Source organism: Lepus europaeus, chromosome X, assembly GCF_033115175.1.
Source record: "Lepus europaeus isolate LE1 chromosome X, mLepTim1.pri, whole genome shotgun sequence".
In the NCBI taxonomy this organism is placed as follows: Eukaryota; Metazoa; Chordata; class Mammalia; order Lagomorpha; family Leporidae; genus Lepus; species Lepus europaeus.
Window position 1 is genome coordinate 47,687,512 of NC_084850.1, and position 19,163 is coordinate 47,706,674.

Below are 19,163 nucleotides of genomic sequence, written 5' to 3' on the forward strand. Positions count from 1 at the left end.
GAGAGCCAGAGACACACCCACGTCGGTGGAGGAGCCAGGGTGAAGGGGTGGGGGGGGGGGGTTAGGAGGTAGAGGTTAGGTGTGTGTGGGGGTAATGCTATGAGGAGGAAAGATCCCATTCACTGGTTAGCTCCCCAAATGTCTGAACAGCCTGGTCTCTGCAGGTCTGGAGCCAAAGTTCAGAGCTGGGAATTTCATCCAGGTCTCCCATGTGGGTGGCAGGAACCCAATTACTTGAGCCCTTGAGCCATCACTGCTGCCTCCTCGGGTCTGCATTAGTAGGAAGCTGGAGTCAGAAGCTGGAACTGGGTATCAAACCCAAGCACTGTGATGTGATATTTGGGAATCTTAACTGACCTCTTAACAGTTAGACTAAATGCCTACCCCAATTTTCTTTTTTATACAGAGAGATATTCTCATATTAACCTGGTATCAGTTTGAAATATGATTTGGAAATTATTTTTTCTACTCCTGGCCTTAATAATAAAATGCATAATTCATTTTGGTGGTTTCAATAAGATACTTACAAGTGTTAAATGGCTAGTATATAGAGGACATTTGCAAGTGCATAGAGGGGTGGGACACAGTTTCTTTTTTAAACAAAACACTTATGGCCGGCTCCGTAGCTTAACAGGCTAATCCTCCGCCTTGCGGCGCCGGCACACCGGGTTCTAGTCCCGGTCGGGGCACCGGATTCTGTCCCGGTTGCCCCTCTTCCAGGCCAGCTCTCTGCTATGGCCCGGGAGTGCAGTGGAGGATGGCCCAAGTGATTGGGCCCTGCACCTGCATGGGAGACCAGGAGAAGCACCTGGCTCCTGGCTTCGGATCAGCACGATGTGCCGGCTGCAGCGGCCATTGGAGGGTGAACCAACGGCAAAAAGGAAGACCTTTCTCTCTGTCTCTCTCTCTCACTATCCACTCTGCCTGTCAAAAAAAAAAAAAAAAAAAGAAACCCAACACTTATTTATTTGAAAGCTACAGTTCAGAGAGAGAGAGAGAGAGATATCTTCCATCTGCTGTTTCACTCTCCAGATAGCTGCAACTGCCAGGGCACGGCCAGGAGCCAGGAGCTTCATCCGGGTCCCCCACGTGGGTAGCAGGGGCCCAAACACTTGGGCCATCTTCCACTGCTTTCCCAGGCCATTAGCAAGGAGCTGGATTGGAGATAGGGCAGCCAAGGCACAAATCTGTGCTCAAATGGAAATCCAGTGTCACAGGCAGTGGCTTAGCCCACTGTGCCACAACACTGGCCCCTATATTCTATTTCTGTAGCCCCAAGTTCTAGCACAGTGCCAGGCATGTGTGTAGACACTTTAAAAAAACATAATCGGTTGGGGGTGCTGCCTTGTCTTCACTATAACTGAGCCATAAGAAGGCTAGCTGAGGGGCTGGCACTGTGATGTAGTGGGTAAAGCTGACGCCTGCAGTGCCAGCATCCCATATGGACGCTGGTTCGAGTCCATTTCTGATCCAGCTCTCTGCTATGTAACCTGGGAAAGCAGTAGAAGATGGCCTGAGTCCTTGGGCCCCTGAACCTGCATGGGAGACCTGGCTCTGCCCGTTTCAGCCAACTGGGGAGTGAACCATCAGATGGAAGACCTCTCTCTCTCTCTCTCTGCCTCTCCTCTATCTGTGTAGCTGTGACTTTCAAGTAAATAAATAAATCTTTTTTTAAAAAAAAAAAGACAATCCATATGAACAGGAGAAAAAAAATTTTTTTTAAAAAAAGGCCAGCTGAACCATAGACTTGCTATTACCAGAACTCTTTTTTTAAAAAAAAGATTTATTTTTGTTTATTTGAAAGACAGAGTTACAGAGAGGCAGAGGTAGAAAGCGAGTGAGGTCTTCCATCTTCTGGTTCACTCCTCAAGATGGCCACAGTGACCTGAACTGTGCCAATCTGAAGCCAGGAGCCAGGAGCCTCTTCCAGGTTTCTCACACGGATACAGGGGCCAGGGACTTGGGCCATCTTCTACTGCTTTCCCAGGCCATAGCAGAGAGCTGGATCAGAAGAGGAGTAGCCGGGACAAGAACCGGTGCCCATATGGGATGCCAGTGCTGCAGGCAGGGGCTTTACCTGCTATGCCACAGCACCAGCCCAAAATCAGCATTCTTAGTCTGCTGAGCTATGCAGCCTATATTTGATTTCTTCAGTCCAGCACTTTCCACATGAGATAGCTGATACAATGAAATTTGGGATAGAAAAATGGAAAGCTTTAGAACTTATTCGAGTCTTTATTGGTACCTCAACCTTGGTTTTAAAGTTCAGCTGTAATAAAGTTTACCTATGTTTTGAGAAAATAGAATCTTTCATACTGGTGAAACTATTTCCATTTAATACATTGTTGTCCTATAAGAGAATAAATTGATTAACAAAATTTTGTAACATAAATTACATAGCAGGGGCTGGCACTGTGGTGTAGCTGGTAAAACCGCTGCCTGCAGTGCCGTCATCCGACATGGGTGCTGGTTCAAGTCCCGGTTGCTCCACTTCCAATCCAGCTGCCTGCTAGTGTACCTGGGAAAGCAGCAGAAGATGGCCAAAGACCTTGGGCCCCTGTACCCACGTGGGGGATCTGGAAGAAGCTTTATTTAGGCCCAGTTCTGGCCATTGCGGCCATTTGGGGAGTGAACCAGCAGATAGAAGACCTCTCTGTCTCTCTCTCTGCCTCTGCCTCTTTGTAACTCTATCTTTCAAATAAGTAAATAAATCTTTTTAAAAAATTGCATAATTTGTTCAGTGAACCAGTTTGTTTTCTGTTGACTGGATTTGTCTTCCTGAGGGTCTGAAGTCTAATCTTTAAAGATGAGTTCATGCTTGTAAAGAAGTGCCCTGAGTTTCTCTAAAAAGGAAATAGCAGTATGTCACCCTTTCAAATAAAGAAAAAATAGATTTTAATCTTCCTTTTGAAAACATGCTGTTCCTCACTTTTTAAAGATTAGATTAGCTTCTGGTGTGTGTGCATGCCTGTATACATGTGTCTCTCTGTTGGAATTGTCTAATAAATTATTTGAATTTATTTATTTAATTTTATATATTGGATTACCATGGAATACTTGCATACATTTAAGGCTTTCAGAATTTGTGTGTGTTTTAAGTGTTCTCTTTACTTTCTACTTCCTGACATATTGGAAATCAGGGAGATTAAATATCTAGAATAAATTCTGAATGTGACTGCATTTATATTGCTTATAATAAATGGCTCACTTTATATACGGAATATTTTTGTGATCTTTAAAAATATAACTTACAATGTCACTAGTATTGAGCGGTTTGGAATCAGCTGAAGCATTATAACAGCCCCTTGCCAACATTTTAAGGACAGAGAAAAGCTTAAGAGAGAAAAAGGCTCAGCAAGGCCTGCTTTAGCAACAGAAACACACACACACACACACACAATCAGAGAAGAATTTTTTTCCTGTTCCACGAAGTCTATTCTTTGGAGTTTAAGTTTACATATCTTATTTGTGATTTTCAACAGAGTTGCAAGTAAAAAAAAAAAACTAACTTGATACTGAATGTGGATTTTGACTATGTTTTTTAAAGTAGGGTTGAATGAGTGAAAAGAATCAGCAAAGTAAATTTGTTACCAGTTTTGAATTGTACACTATTTCTACTTACGCTTTGACTCTGAATGTCCAAAGGTAAGGTGGCCCTGGCTTGCTCAATTATACCCATTTCTCTACACCTCCACCTGCATAAGGCGATAGCAGGAGTAGTTACACCACAGAATTTGACATACACCACAAATCAAGACTTCCTGTGACCTTGAAAACCAGTTTTTTATACACTTACCACTGCACCCCTGAATGTAATTTTCTTTTTACAGTAAAATAATAGATTTAACTTGCACTGAAGATAGAAAACTAATGTAGAATGTTGGTGAAGAGCAGAGGCAGTAGAAGCATACTCTCTTGGGTTCAAATACCAGTTCTGCACTTAATATCTTGTATGGTGCTAGACAAGGTAGTCAATCTGATCTCTTTTTAAAAAAAAATTATTTATTTGAAAGTCAGAGTTGCAACAAGAAAGGCAGAGACAGGGACATGGAAGAGAGATTTCCATCTGCTGGTTCACTCCCCAGATGGCTGCAGTGGCTGGAGCTAGACAAGCCAGGAGTCAGGAGCTTCATCGGGTCTCCCACGTGGGTGCAGGAGCCCAAACACTTGGGCTGTTAGGCACATTAGTAAGGAGCTGGATCTTAAGGGGAGCAGCCAGGACTCAAACTGGTATTCATATGGGATGCTAGTGTTGTAGGTGGAGGCTTAACCCCCTGTGCGACAACACTGGTCCCTCTGATGACATTTTGTAAGAAAGGAATACTGGATACAGGGTGACCAGTTAGAGGGTTTTGACACAGTAATTGTAATGGGATCAATGTAGAGGAAGCAGTTTTTAGATAGCTGCAAGGGTGTGGGGTGGAGGAGATATATCATAATACTTAGAGATAGGTTTTTTATTTGATTATAAAGCTATTTCAGATTTTTTATGGTTTTGCCATATACAGCATGTATAAATATGGATGATGAGAATTGAAAAAGAGCATTGTTCCTATTATTTAGACAATGTGCATTTCTTGGCTCTCCTTGTGTTTTAATCTCCAACTGACCACAGTGGCCAGCATGTTCCTGAGTATCCACCCCAGCCACCCACCTCATATCTTCAAATTTCTGTTCATCAAAAACTTATTAGAAAGCTACATTTATGATTTAAAATGAAGTCTTTAAAATGAAAATATATTCTGGGGCCGGCGCTGTGGCATAGCGGGTAAAGCCACCACCTGCAACCCCGGCATCCCATATGGGCATCAGTTTAAAACCCTGTTGCACCACTTCCAATCCAACTCCTTGCTAATGCTCCTGGAAAAAGCAGCAGGGGATGGCCCAAGTGTCTGGGCTCCTGTACTCATGTGGGAGACCTGGATGAAGCTCATCACTCCTGGCTTCAGCCTGACCAAGCCCCAGCCATTGCAGCCATCTGGGGAGTGAACCAGCAGATGGAAGATCTTTCTCTCTGTCTCTCTGTAACTCTGCCTTTCTAAAAAATCTTTAAAAAATAAAATTATAATATATTCCAAAGCCTGAATGTTTAGAAAACTTTTAGAATTATCTGTGCTTTCAAATAGTATATGTTACAATATCAGAAATGAATGCTAGGTAATGTAATTAATCAAAACTTTACAACAAGACATTTTCCTGAGAAATGGCTTGCAGAGGAAAGAAACGCCATTGCCTTGCAAAATTTCCAGTTCTCCAAAATTACGATAAATACTCATGTCATATACTGATATTTATTTTTTTCATTTTTTAAAGATTTATTTATTTTATTTGCAAGTCAGAGTTACACAGAGGAGAGTCAGAGAGAGAGAGAGAGAGAGAGAGAGAGAGAGAGATCTTCCATCTGCTGACTCACTCCCCAATTGGCCGCAATGGCTGGAGCTGTGCCAATCCAAAGCCAGGAGCCAGGAGTTTCTTCTGGGTCTCCCACACGGGTGCAGGGACCCAAGGACTTGGGCCATCTTCCACTGCTTTCCCAGGCCACAGCAGAGAGCTGGATTGGAAGTGGAGCAGCCGGGTCTTGAACCAGTGCCCATATGGGATGCTGGCACTTTAGGCCAGGGTGTTAGCTCACTGTGCCACAGCACCGGCCCCCATATACTGATATTTAAAGGACATACAACAGAGGTATCTACATTTCAGATTCCTTCACTCCCCATTGTTTTTGAGATTTTTCCCCCATGTGAATGAGAACTGTGAGCCATTAACTTCTTATCAAGTGGAATGATTTTACATTAATAAAGTTATAAAAGATTTTAATTAAATGGCTATCATATGTAAAAATAGTATCTTTTGGAATTTTAAGGATCTGTAATAATACTTCTTGAATATACATATTTTTAAGATTTATGTGTTTGAAAGGCAGAGTTAGAAAGAAGGAAAGGGAGGAGGGGAGAGAGAGAGAGAGAGAGAGAGAGAGAGATCTTCCATGGAATCCACTGGTTAACTGTTGGAGTCTCAAGTCCGAGGCTGGCCCCTGACCAGCAGGGGCCCGTACAGACACTCCCTGACAAGGTGAACGGGAAAGGTAAGGTCGATGGGTGATGAACACACCACAAGCACCCGTGAGTTCTGTCGAAGCAGGAACCACTTTATTGAGGAAGTGTACAGGCTTATAAAGCTTACAAAGGACAGGAGCCAATCAGCGAAAAGGTCACGCAGTCACGGGTGGACCACACACAGGGGCACCTTAAGCGAGGTATAGGGATCATGCACTGTCCATGTGTCCGGAACTAAATCGGACCTATCCCTGTAGATGATCCGATCTCGCACGGTTTAACCGCAGCGGCCGCAGACATGTCCCCCACTCATCCTCCAGGCGCCATGTTGTAGGCAATGCCCAACAGGTAACTTCCCCAAATGGCTATGATAGCCAGATCTGGGCCAGACCAAAGCCAGGAAGCCAGGAACTCCATCTGGGTCTCTCATGTGGGTGGCAGGACCCCAAGCACTTGAGCCATCTTCTGCTGTTTTCCCAGGCACATTTGCAAGGAGCTGGATCAGAAGTAGAGCAACTAGGACTTGAACCAGTGCTCATATGGGACGCCAGCATCGCACATGGCATCTTAAACCTGCTATGCCACAATGCCAGTCCCTGAATATATTTTTAAAATTAATCACTTTAGAAGAGGGGAAAATTTCAGATAGCATACTGTGACATATTTCTTTATGGCTGATCTTTTAAAGACTTTGTCTACTAGAGACTGTAAATTTGAGGGTTTAATCAAATAATAATTCATTTATTTTGCTTATTTATTAATTTAAGAAACAAACACAGAAAGATTTTGTATCTGCTGGTTCACTCTCCAAATTCCTACAACAGCCAGGGCTGGGCTGGGGCCAGAATTAGGAACCAGGAACTCAATGCAGCTCTCCCACATGGATGGCAAGGACCCAAGTATTTGAACTTGCTGCTCCAAAAGGTCTCCACTAGCAAGAAGCTGGGATCGAGAGCCAGAACCAGGAACTCCAATAGAGGACATGGGCATCTTAATCAGCATTTTAACCCCTAGGCCAAACATCCACCCTTGAGTAATAGTTCTACTACGTACATTGCCATGTAAAGTTTGTAGTCTTACTTTGGGCCCAAGAGGTGTTAATATGACTTTGACATTGCTTTTCATATATAAATTCTAGTCTAAGGGTCCTTTTAGAGTGTGTTTGTTTTTATTCCAGATTAGAGTTTGATCATTAACCTAGATTAATACAACCTATCTCATTGGCAATACATTAACATTCAAAGAACTCTATTCTTGTGCATAAGATTATTGGTCTAAGGTCATATAAACTAGAAGGAGTATAAACCTTGATAAGCATTGGAATGACTTGAGCAATCTGACATGGTCACAACATTGGGTAAGATAGTGTTTGCCCTTTATTTTTTCCCACAAAACATATATTTGAAAGTAGAGAAGGAGATTTTACATATAGTAGGCCTTTAATAGCAAGCATTCTAATTTTGGGCTTGCCTTTACTTGATCCAGAATAGAAATAATTCTGTTAATTCTGTGTTAGCTTTATTGCTAACCTGATTAAATTCATAAAAAACCTTAGAATACCTTGGACAGATTTTATATTGCTTTTGAGGATTTAGAAAAATGGCACATCGTGGACATATGTATAGTTTGTAGTTTGGGCTTATAAGCATTATTTGTCTCAAATTACTATCTTGATAAGTAAATCCTTATGCATGTTAGTAGTGAGCTCATGCAATGATTATTTATACATTGGGAAATGTATAGTTAAAAATTTGTATACTTCCTCCACCTTGGATTCTCTAGGAGGTAAGCCCTATTTTCTACCACCCGTGGAACTAATTTTTTTTTTTTTTAAGCAAGGGGCTTCATATAAGGAAAACTTGGGGATGGGGTGCAAATTAGTCCTGAAAGGCAACATGGTTAAATTATAGATAATTAACCTGAGGACAGGGGAGACATTTGTTGCATGTAATAGCTTCCTCACTAAATCATGAGTTCCTTAAGATCAGTAATCAAACATCATGCATATATTCCCTTCACCTTTGGTATGGTTTAGTATGTGCTCAATAAATTCTAGTTGGATGAGTGAATATCCTTGCTTTGCATCATTCGAATTAATTTAAAGTAATTTTAGCCATTGAATTTTTATGCTAGGATTACCTTACCAAGCTAAAACTGAATTCATTTTCTTTTACAGGTGCAGGAGACATTGTTGCAATCATGATTGGTAATCTGAAAGGCACAAAAATTCTACAATGGATCCAAAGTGGCATACAAGTAACAATGGTCATTGAAGTAGGAAAAAAACATGGCCCTTGGGTGAATCATTATTCAATTTTCTTCGTTTCTGTATCCTTTTTTATTATTACGGCAGCCACTGTGGGCTATTTTATCTTTTATTCTGCTCGAAGATTGCGGAATGCAAGAGCTCAAAGCAGGAAGCAGGTTTGTAACATTATTTTCTTCCTCTTTAAACTTTTTTGCTGTTTTAATTGTAGTTTCAGTGTTATTCATTTTAATTTATGTTACTTGCTAGACAATGATCTATGCATATGTTTTTAAAAGGATATCCACTTCCATCTTATCAAATCTTTTCTTTTCCTGTAATTTGTCAAGGAGCTTAATTATGCCTGATTAAGACTTGTAACGCCTCATTAAGGAGCACCACCAGCATTTAATTATAAGTGGGTGTAAATGCATATGTTCTCTTAAATAATCATTATTTTCCTGATTTACAAAAGCACTTCATACTCGATAGAGAATTTAGAAATTAGGAAGTAAAGAGGAGACGACCTTCACCTAAAACCCAATATAACTGCCCGAAAGTATCTGCTGTTATTTTCACATGTAGCTATGTATTTGCATGTGGGAGTGTGACTGAGAAAAAAGACTATCGTGAGAAGGCAGATTTATACATTTAATTGTGCATGGTATAGTGCTAGGCCCTGAACAGAATTTCTACCATATTATAACACTGTATGTATTAAAAGATACACAGTATAGAAATAATAGAGCAAACATACCAGAACATTATTGAACAGAGAAGTACCTATGATTATGAGGTGTTAATCCTGCCACCTTTACCTGTCCTTCATCCCCCCCCCCCCATAGCCTCACTTTTCTCCTTACTCAGCTGAAAGTCCACGGATACTCCCATGCACGCATTTTCTCAGTTATGCAGGCATCCCTTGGTATCTGTGGGAGATTGGTTTCAGGAACTCCCTCCCTCAAGGTACCAAAATCTGCAGCTGCTCCAGGCTTTGGTGTAGTATTTGCATAGAACTGTGCACATCCTAACATATTTTTAAAACCATCCTATTATAATACTTACTATAGTGTAAATGCTATGTAAATAGTTGTTACACTGTTTTGTTTTAGAAATAATGACAAAGAAAAAAGCCCATGCATGTTCAGTACAGGTGCAGTATTTGTCTGAATATTTTCAGTCTGAGACTGTTGAATTCCCAGATTATAGAACCCACGGATAAAGAAGGCCAACTCAACTTGCTGGCAGAAACCCAACCCTGATCAAATTGTACTTTCCACCAACTATGCAGCTGTACCTTACATAAAGCAGCAGAAAGAAACATGCACAGCTGCACTGACTGATCTCACTTTCAATTTGTGACCACAAACTCAGAGTGGGCCCTTAATGCTGCCCATTCATCCTACTGCGATTTCTTAGTCATCTACTGTCCTACAAGTCCCTTTCTCCTTGAGCCTCCAGCACCTCTGTCAACTTTACTCCCACTTTGTATCGTACTCCATGGATGAAATTGAAGCAATTGAAAGAGTACTCTCCTTCCACTTCTACCCATCTAGCTGCATCTGAGGATAATTCTGTTCCTGTGTTTCGTCTTCTTCTGTTGCAGGAGGAAGAACCAGTTCTTTCACTCATGTACGGGATCCTTTTTTATCTTCTTGTGTACATACTCAGGAATGTCATTCCAGCATTTGTCTTCTCTAACTCTCCTGTTTTAATAACATCTCCCTCCCCTCTGAATTGTTCCTATCAACATACAAACTTGACTATCACTCCCATTTCCAAAAGAATTTCTCTTGACTCCAGGTCAGAAATCTTGGAGTTCTGCTCTATTCCTCTTTTTTCCCCTCACTTCCCATGTAACCTCTGTCAGCAAACCCTGTTGACTCTGCCTTCATTATATATTCAATGTCCAGTTATTTCCCACCACTGCCATTTCTTCTGCCCTGGTCCAAACCACCATCATTTCTTACCTCCCCTTCTCCTCAGGTATTCTCAACACAACGGCAGAATGGTGTGCTGTTTCTCCAGAATGCTCAGGATTTGTTTAGTGCTTTCGGAGGAACTTACATTCGAGGCAACAGAATCCATTTACATGTGTTGAGGAACTTCCTCCAAAGACAGTAAATTTCCAGCCACTTCATGCACTCCTTCTCCAATAAGCAAAGAGAAACACAGGTTATTTTGGGGTGATGAGAGCAGTGGGGGTCACTGAAAGTTAACTGAATTTAGAAGTAGATGAGAAATTGAAGTTTTATTATAAAAACTTCATACAGATTAGATACCGGCATATGGTAATAAGTGATGATTATCTCAGTGTTTAAAGTTAATTGACTTCTGTCCTTTCCTCAGAGAAGCACCTTATCACATTGGTGGCAGGTTCAGCCTGTTACTAGCTATGGTCAGAAGGATGTTTAAAATTCCTATGCCACGCCACTCAATACCTTCACACTGTGTTAATATTTGACATTTCTGTATCATGCTCCTTTTATCTCTGGGGTTGGAAAGCAATTGGTATCCAATATGATTAACTATTCAAAGGTTACAGTTACAATGACAAGAGTGTTTGGTTTGTGTATGTTCATAGTGGGGTATGTGTTGCTGTATTTTAAATTCTATACTAAATGTATTTACTTGGCATTAAACCACAGAAGCAAGTAGTAAGGTTTATAAAGAAATTTGCCTGATGTTGCACAAGCCTCATTGGACATTTAGATGTGGTCTCATCATTCATTTAAGTAATTTTCACAGTTCATAATACTTTTTATGAAAATGAAGCTCTGTAGAATTGGTCAGGATTAGCATTAAAATTTTTCAACTATAAAAGGAAACTTTTTTGAAAGGATGACTTTGATTACTTAATGGACTTTATCTCACTACCCTTTGGGGACTCAAGGTTTAAATATTTGGCTGATAATCCCTTTGCTTGTAAATATTTGAAAGTGCTAGAACAGCATTACATATTATTTAATATTCATGACTTCCTATTGCTTTTTAAAAGTAGATATTGATGCATATGATGGTTATATCTATTACTAGGCACTTAACTGGGGTTATCTTCATTTTACTAGTAGGAATGGTAATGAAGCTGAGTGTGGAAACTTACATTCATTCGAATATTAGGAAAATATTTTCAGAGATTTTTGTCATGTTGAAGATTACAATGCCAGGCAAACTGATAACTCTGTAAGCATGAATTTCAATGACTGAATGCTCAGCTGATCCACCGGATGCAACAGTGTGACATGTCATGGTATGATGTCTAAGAATACACATTGTTCCTGTTTTTGTGGATGGCAAACTTTTGAACAGGAGGAGAGGCATCAGTGGGTTTGTGAATGAAAATAACATTAGACATCCCAAGTCATTCATGTGTCTACTAAAGATAACCCTAACAGGGGTCAAAGAAGATTGTGCTAAACCTTATGGCCTACTCAGACCAAACTACATTTTGTGAGTGACTGGTACAACACTTGACTGCAGCATGGCATACCTGACATTTTGGTAAACAGTATATGTATCCTAATTGTAGTCAAGCAGTCAGTACTCAATGGTAACAATGCATACATTAGATTAAATGCCAGTGAAAGAGAAGAAGGCTTTAGGTGAAATAGGAACCAGCCTAGGTATGACAGGATGAGCTGAATTTACTTTTAATAAAAAATGACTTTCAGGAGAAAAGGATTTACTAACTGAAATAGACAGATTGTAAGGAATCATCTTCTGGGGCCAGCGCCATGGCTCACTTGGTTAATCCTTCGCCTGCGGCACCGGCATCCCTTATGGGCACTGGGTTCTAGTCCCGGTGGCTCTTCTTCCAGTCCAGCTCTCTGCTATGGCCCAGGAAGGCAGTGGAGGATGGCCCAAGTCCTTGGGCCCTGAATCCGCATGGGAGACCAGGAAGAAGCACCTGGCTCCTGGCTTCGGATCGGCACAGCGCTAGCCATAGCGGCCATTAGGGGAGTGAACCAACGGAAGGAAGACCTTGCTCTCTGTCCCTCCCTCTCACTGTCTAACTCTTATCTGCCAAATAAATTTTTAAAAAGTTAAAAAAAAAGGAATCATCTTCCAAGAGGATGAAAAGAATGGGAATCCTTTTGGAAAAGTCATAAAGCCTTGGTGAGAGGGTCACACAGACCTGACACATAATGCTAGAGAATTAAAGGACTAGCACTGGAAAATAGCATCTACTGTGACACAGCAGAGTATATGTATTAACTCTTTTACTTACAGTGGAGACCCAAGTAGGCATGGGGTAATGGCCTTCCCTTTTTAGTTGTGGGAGCTCAAGGAGAGAATCTTTGACACACATGTTGATCCCCAAATTGATGGAATTGGGAGGTCAACATTGTATATTACATTTCTGATGTCTGACTGATACCTTGAGCAAAGGATTTAACGAAATAGGTCTAGCTAATAGAAATAGAACTAAAACGGAATGATACGTAGGAGGGAGATAGCTTCACACAGTAGTGAATGGGAACCTGTAACTGTGTAATAAGATGAGTTGAGACAAACTGTTGGCTTTGTCTCCAGGTAATATGGAACCTAGAAGTGACAGAATCAGGCCACTGGTGACAACACTTGTCCATAATAACATCTGGCATATGGCGACAGGCCGATTCTTCTAGGAAGGCTTAATAAACAATTCTGCGTTGCTTCCTGGTTTATTTTTTTTTAACCAAACCCAACTGTGTTAAAACCATGCTGTGACACAGTGGAAAACTGATACTGTGGGTAAATATGCAGCTCCCTTATATAAATAAATAATACAGTAATCATATGTGTTGTGAAATTTCTCTAAAGTCAACTCAATATGTGACACAAAACGAGAATGATTGGCCTGAGAAAGAATTGGAATAATTTAGCTCCTTGCTTTTGTCCAACAGCTCTGTACAAGTTCATCACAGAGCTCAAGTCCATACATTTATTTTCCATGCTTTATCCATGTGAGGAGTATGCTGAAGTCTTGTGACAATGAGGTGAACCGCAAGCTGGGCAGGACTGAATTGGACTGCTCACAAGTGGATGAGGCACTGGTGCAATGGCTGGAAAGACAGCTCCTGTGACTAGAAGATAGCCAGCCAAGAGCCACTGGGGAAGCCAGCAGGGCCTGTAGGGTAGCTTGGCTGGAGAGGGGCGGGGCACTCGTTAAAGTGCAACAGAGCCAGAAAAAAATATCAGGGCAATGGATATAAATGGATAATTAAATTGGTCCAACAATATAAAGATGTTTGTCATGGTCTCATAGATGAATTGTTCCTTTGTGCCTATTTTCACCCCTTGTTGCCTTCAGTTAGGATACATATACTGTAGCTCGAATTTCAGGTATACCTATGTTGCTCTTATCACACTTTATATATAAATACTGTACCAGTCAAACTCTCATGTAGTACAGTTTATATAAAAACTCTACTGCAGTAAATTACTTTATAGTAACTAACTCTACTAAATACCATTGTAACTGAAGTATTTATAAACATTGTACTAGCAGTTACTATGCTAACTGATGGTTTTTCTTTAAAAACAAAAACAAAAACAAAAGTCTGTGACCAAGTTCAAGGGAATGGATTGTAAGTAAAGAAGTACAGCAGAACTAATTGATTACTCTTCGCATGTCCTAAAGGGAACCATGATTGATCCTTGGCCAACCTTGGAATGTGGCCCTCAAACTATTCTTTACGCTGGTGATGGATGATTTTGTTGTATACACCTGGAGCAGTGGACCATGATGTACCAGCTTGTCTGGGTTTACTTTCCATAACAAACAAGATTGATGATATGCATCTGGTTTCATTGCTGGGGGCCTGAGTTTTAAGCAACATGGCCAGTTGCTTGCAGAATGTACCTAGTGACCAGCTGCCCCATCTGAGTCTTAGAGGCTGGTACTCAATTGGCTCCCTGGGCAGAGGGAGCCATACATGTCCCTGTAATTTGTTGCCAGAGAGATAGCACTTCTTTATGCTCTCAGATAAGGAAAGACTAGGCTAAGATGATATCTTAAAATCTGTCCTTGGTCTTAAAGTATTAATCCAAATTATCTGGAAATTTTCTGTTTACATTAACTTTGCTCCACTAGTACATGAAGTTAACTGGAAGAGTCATCACATTATCTGTGTACTATACCACTAGCAACATATACGTGTTTGTGTTTGGTGTATTTGTATGTATGTATCTCTTCTTGCTCAGATTTGAAAATTCTTTCGGGCCTTTTATCAAACCATAGAAATTTGGCTTTTGGATAAGAAGAGCAGATTAAACAAATTCTTCTCAAAATGACATTTAGTTCTACAGTCTTTCTTCTGACTTTCTCACTGAACAAAAGGAAGTTCTTACAATAGGTCTCAGGCATTTTAGATATTCACTCACACCAACTTGACATTTATATCACTAATTCTTTTTTCAGACTTATGGAAGTACAAATGACAATAAAAATGTATACATCAAAGCTGTAGAACATGATTATTTGATGTACGTGTACATTGAGAATGTACCACAATCAGATGAACACACCCATCACATTTACATTGTACATGTGTGTTTGTATGTGATGAAGATAATTAACATCCACATTCTTGGCAAATTTCAAATAAACCATGTTGCAATCAGGTTCCCCAGAACTTACTCAGCCAAAATTATTGAACTCACAGAGGCAGGGAGTAGAATGGTAGTTGCCTGGGCCTGGGGGTAGGAGAAGTGGGGAGATGTTGGTCAAGGAGTAGAAATTCACAGTTCATTCTAAGGGTATTGGTGGTTTTTCTTGGAAAAATGCTATTACCTGAGCTATAACCTACAACTTCATCAAATCCCACCCTTCTTGTCAACTCTTCCTCATACTGCTCATGGTGATCATCTTCATAGGAGTGGTTGGCAGTCCTATTTATCCCCATCACTGTAGTTCCATCTATTTATATTTGTGTATCTCTTTGGCTGCCTCCTCTTGCCTATAGGAATACTTTTATCCAAACATTAGTGAAAAGCTGCATGGCTCAGTGATTTTATTCCAGGAATATATCTGAGAAGAATCCTCTTACTATAATTCTTCATCTTAAGTATCTCATTTACAAACTCTGAGCCAAATGTTTATGACAATGCTTATTTTAAAAATATAGTGACTGGGCCGGCACTGTGGCATAGTGGGCTAAGCCTCCACCTGCCCTGCCAGAATCCCGTATGGGTGCCAGTTGGAGTCCCGGCTGCTCCACTTCCTGTCCAGCTCTTCGCTATGGCCTGAGAAAGCAGTAGAAGATGGTCCAAGTGCTTGGGACCCTGCACCCATGTGGGAGACCCAGAAGAAGCCCCTGGCTTCTGGCTTCCGATCAGCCCAGCGCCAGCCATTGTGGCCTTCTGGGGAGTAAAACAGCAGGTGGAAGATCTTTCTCTCTGTCTCACCTTCTCTCTGTCTGTTACTATGCCTCTCAAATAAATAAATAAAAAATCTTTTTAAAAAATGTAGTGACTTAAGTGCAGGAAATGCAGTTTGCTGATTTCTACCCTCCCTTCTTGCTTTCTCACACCCTACCCCTCTAAGGTAATTAGACTTGACTCCAAACCTAATGTTATTTATGTGAGTTTCAGGTCAGTAAAAATCTGTACATCCTGGGACCAAAAATCGGGCTGTCAAGTCACCAAACCAAAACACATATTTTACCTAGTTAGATATAAATGTACAAATCAACTAGGTAAAAGTACCATTGTGTTCACTATAATTTTAAAATCAAACATGGTAATAAAGAACAAGAATTAGTCTTATTTTTTTTCAGTATCAGACTCCACAGCTGAGATTAATCAGTGACCAGAGCCGGTGAAGTTTTGATTAGAGTGGTGGCATTAGCTTCAGTTAAGAAAATTGGCCAACCACAAGTTTCAGCTTTCAATTCCACAGCCTAATATTCTTACAGCAGTTATCTCTTAGGATTGGAGAAGAGGAGGGGAGAGGTTGTTTGTATATACTATGTTTAGAAAAAATTCCCCAAGTCACAGTAAGTAACCAGTTTAGGAAGAATGTTAAGATTGGATAATGGCTGACTTTGAGGGACTTTTTTTTCCTCTTTTTTTTTTTTCATTTATTTTCTTCACAAGGAATGTGAAGCCTTTTGAAGGCTCTTTTGCCATTACACAATGGAGGCAGTGTACTGTAGTAGAGAGATCATGGGCTTTAAAAGGCAGATAGGACCTGAGCTTGGATTGAATCATAGTTCTGCAAAAAAACCAGCTGCCTGGACTTCAGTCAAGCTTCTTCTGAACCTTACTTTTCTCATCTATAAAACTCAAATATTAAAATGCCTATTTCACAAGGTTGTTAATAATGAAACAAGACAACATAAATAAAAAGCTCAGGGCTGAACTGACACATAATAGGAGTCCAACAAATGTTGTTAAACCTTTAGTTTTCCAAATTTAGTGGAATATAAGCTTTTAATAAGTAAAACAAATTTATCGTAGATGAGAAAATCATAAAAATCTATATTTTATAAATTCAGAATGTGTTCTTAGAGCAACTGCTAGTCACTGGGGGAATTTAAAAAAAGAAAATAAAGACTAGTCCTCCAGATTCTTGCAATCTAGGAGAGTAAAACAAATAATATAATTACAGCACATGATAAGAGGAACAAACAATGTGCTACCAGAACCTACAAGGTAGAAGAGGATTTTGATATGGTGACAAGGCCTTGACAAAGTATCCAGTGTAATTTGCACATCAATGTAAATACATTCTTAAAGTTCTTAATTTTTTAAAGATTTATTTATTTATTTTTGAAAGAATTAGAAAGAGAGAGAGACAGAGACAGAGAGATCGATCTTCTATCTGCTGGTTCACTCCCCAAATGGCTGCAACAGCCAGGGCTGGGCCAGGCCAAAGCTAGGAGCCTGGAACTCCATCCAGGTCTCCCATGTGGGTAGCAGGACCCAAGCGCTTGGGCCATCTTCTGATGCTTTCCCAGATGCATTGGCTGGGAGCTGGATTGGAACTGGAGCAGCAGGGACACAAACCAGCACCCATATGGGACGCCAGGATTGCAGGCAGTGGCTTTACCTGCTACACCACAGCGCCGGCCAGAGGCTCTGATTTTTAAAGAACAAAATGTGAATTACAGTTTGTATGGGTACATATTATCTTTAAATGGTGAGGTATATTTGGGCACTCAAAAGCTGACATAAATAATATTGTACAAACATGCATATTTAATATAAACTACTCAACCCTAATGCTGCTCTCATATTTCAGTGTTTTAGAGAGAGGAATGCGTCTATGAATTCTTGGTATCACTATGACAGTGAAATATTTTGAGTATTAATGGAGATTTTGCAAGTTATCTTTCTTCAAGTTCTAAAAGTATAGTTTGCGCTTTTTACCAAAATCGCTTGCCTTGCATCCATATTTAATGAAAATGATTTTTAATTTCTTTATAAAAGTTCAGAAGGAGCTTTTGAAAATATAAAAATTTCCTTTTAAACAAATTTTTATTCCAGGGACACGTGGTTAAGCCTTGGTTTGTGCTATGCTGCAAATCTTTTAGGATACTTTATAGTCAAGTTCCTTGCTTAGTACATTCTGGCATCTTGGATTTTACCCTTTATTATTTTGTATTTCCCTCTCTCCACCTAATGTGAAGGCAATGATCTTAATGTAATTTCTACATTATATAAGTACACCTTCAGTCCTGTACCTCAAATTGATTTGCAATACAATCTTGGCTAACATTTGGAAAGATATATTTAACATTCATTCCTAATAAACTGGAGAGAATTAGCACCAGAGACTTAGGCATGTTATTGTATTGAATTGACTCTTTTGAAATGAGAAAACAACTATATAAACTTAATCAAGTGAACATGCAAGAAAGGTATGACTTGCTTGTGAGTGCATTTCCCTAATTGTGGTATGCAGTTTGTTGCTTAAACCTAAGTCAGAAGTTTTTTGAAAACAAAGAGCAAAATTATTGTCAATGACTGTCAACTAAATAACTTTTTCTCTTGTTTTATTTTGTTGGCTCTATTTTTGCTCAGTTTCATTTTTCTTCTCTTTTCTTTTAAAAAAAGATTTATTGTATTTATTTGGATGGCAAAGTTGCAGAGAGAGGGGGAGAGAGTGTGTCCATCCACTGGTTCACTCCTCAAAGTCTTCACAGCCAGGGCTCAGCCAGGCTGAAGCCAGGAGCCTGAAACTCCATCTGGGTGTCCCATGCAGGTGGCAGGTGTCCATGGACTTGGGCCAACTTTTGCTGCCTTCTCAAGCACATTAGCAGGGAGCAGGATCGGAAGTGGGAGGATTTTGGTGTCACAAGCAGCGGCTTAAACTGCTGCACTACAATGCTGGCCCCTGCGTTTTTCTTCTCTTGATGTCAACGTAGTAGCGCATAATCTATGTGAAAAGAAAGTAGTGAAGTTTGGAGGTCTAGGCCCAAGCCAGGACCCTGTGGGCATACTGGTTGTTCACCAAAAAGATTGCCACAGTTTGGCAGACAATAGAATTCAGGAGCTGGAACAATGACAGAAGATAGCTGAGTTGTGGATGGATATATTGTAATGGACTCTAGGAAAAGGAAGACCAGAATTCCAGTAGCAACTCTATCATGTTTTACAGAGGTGACATTCTCTTCTGGATAAGTTAGTTTACTATCCCAAGCCTCCATGTGCCGATGAAGCTATTTATTGCCTCCTTCAAGGGGTTGTTTTGAGGGTTAAATAAGGCAATGGATATCAAAAGTGATTTTTAAGCAGTATTAAGAACTGTATAAGGGGCTGGCACTATGGCATAGCAGGTTAAGCTGCTGGCTGCAGCGCTGACATCCCATATGGACACGGGTTCGAGTCCTGGCTGCTCCCCTTCCAATCCAGCTCCCTGCTAATGTACCTGGGAA

At 40.4% G+C, this 19,163-nt stretch overlaps 1 protein-coding gene across 1 annotated transcript in view; it reads left to right on the top strand.

Moving 5' to 3' along the window:
* RNF128 (ring finger protein 128) overlaps positions 1 to 19,163 on the top strand; it is a 61,701-nt gene that overhangs the window by 24,046 nt on the left and 18,492 nt on the right. Inside the window, exon 2 of the mRNA XM_062183876.1 lies at positions 8,233 to 8,480. Within this exon, the coding sequence (XP_062039860.1) occupies positions 8,233 to 8,480 (248 nt within the window). The remainder of the gene's footprint in view (positions 1 to 8,232; positions 8,481 to 19,163) is intronic.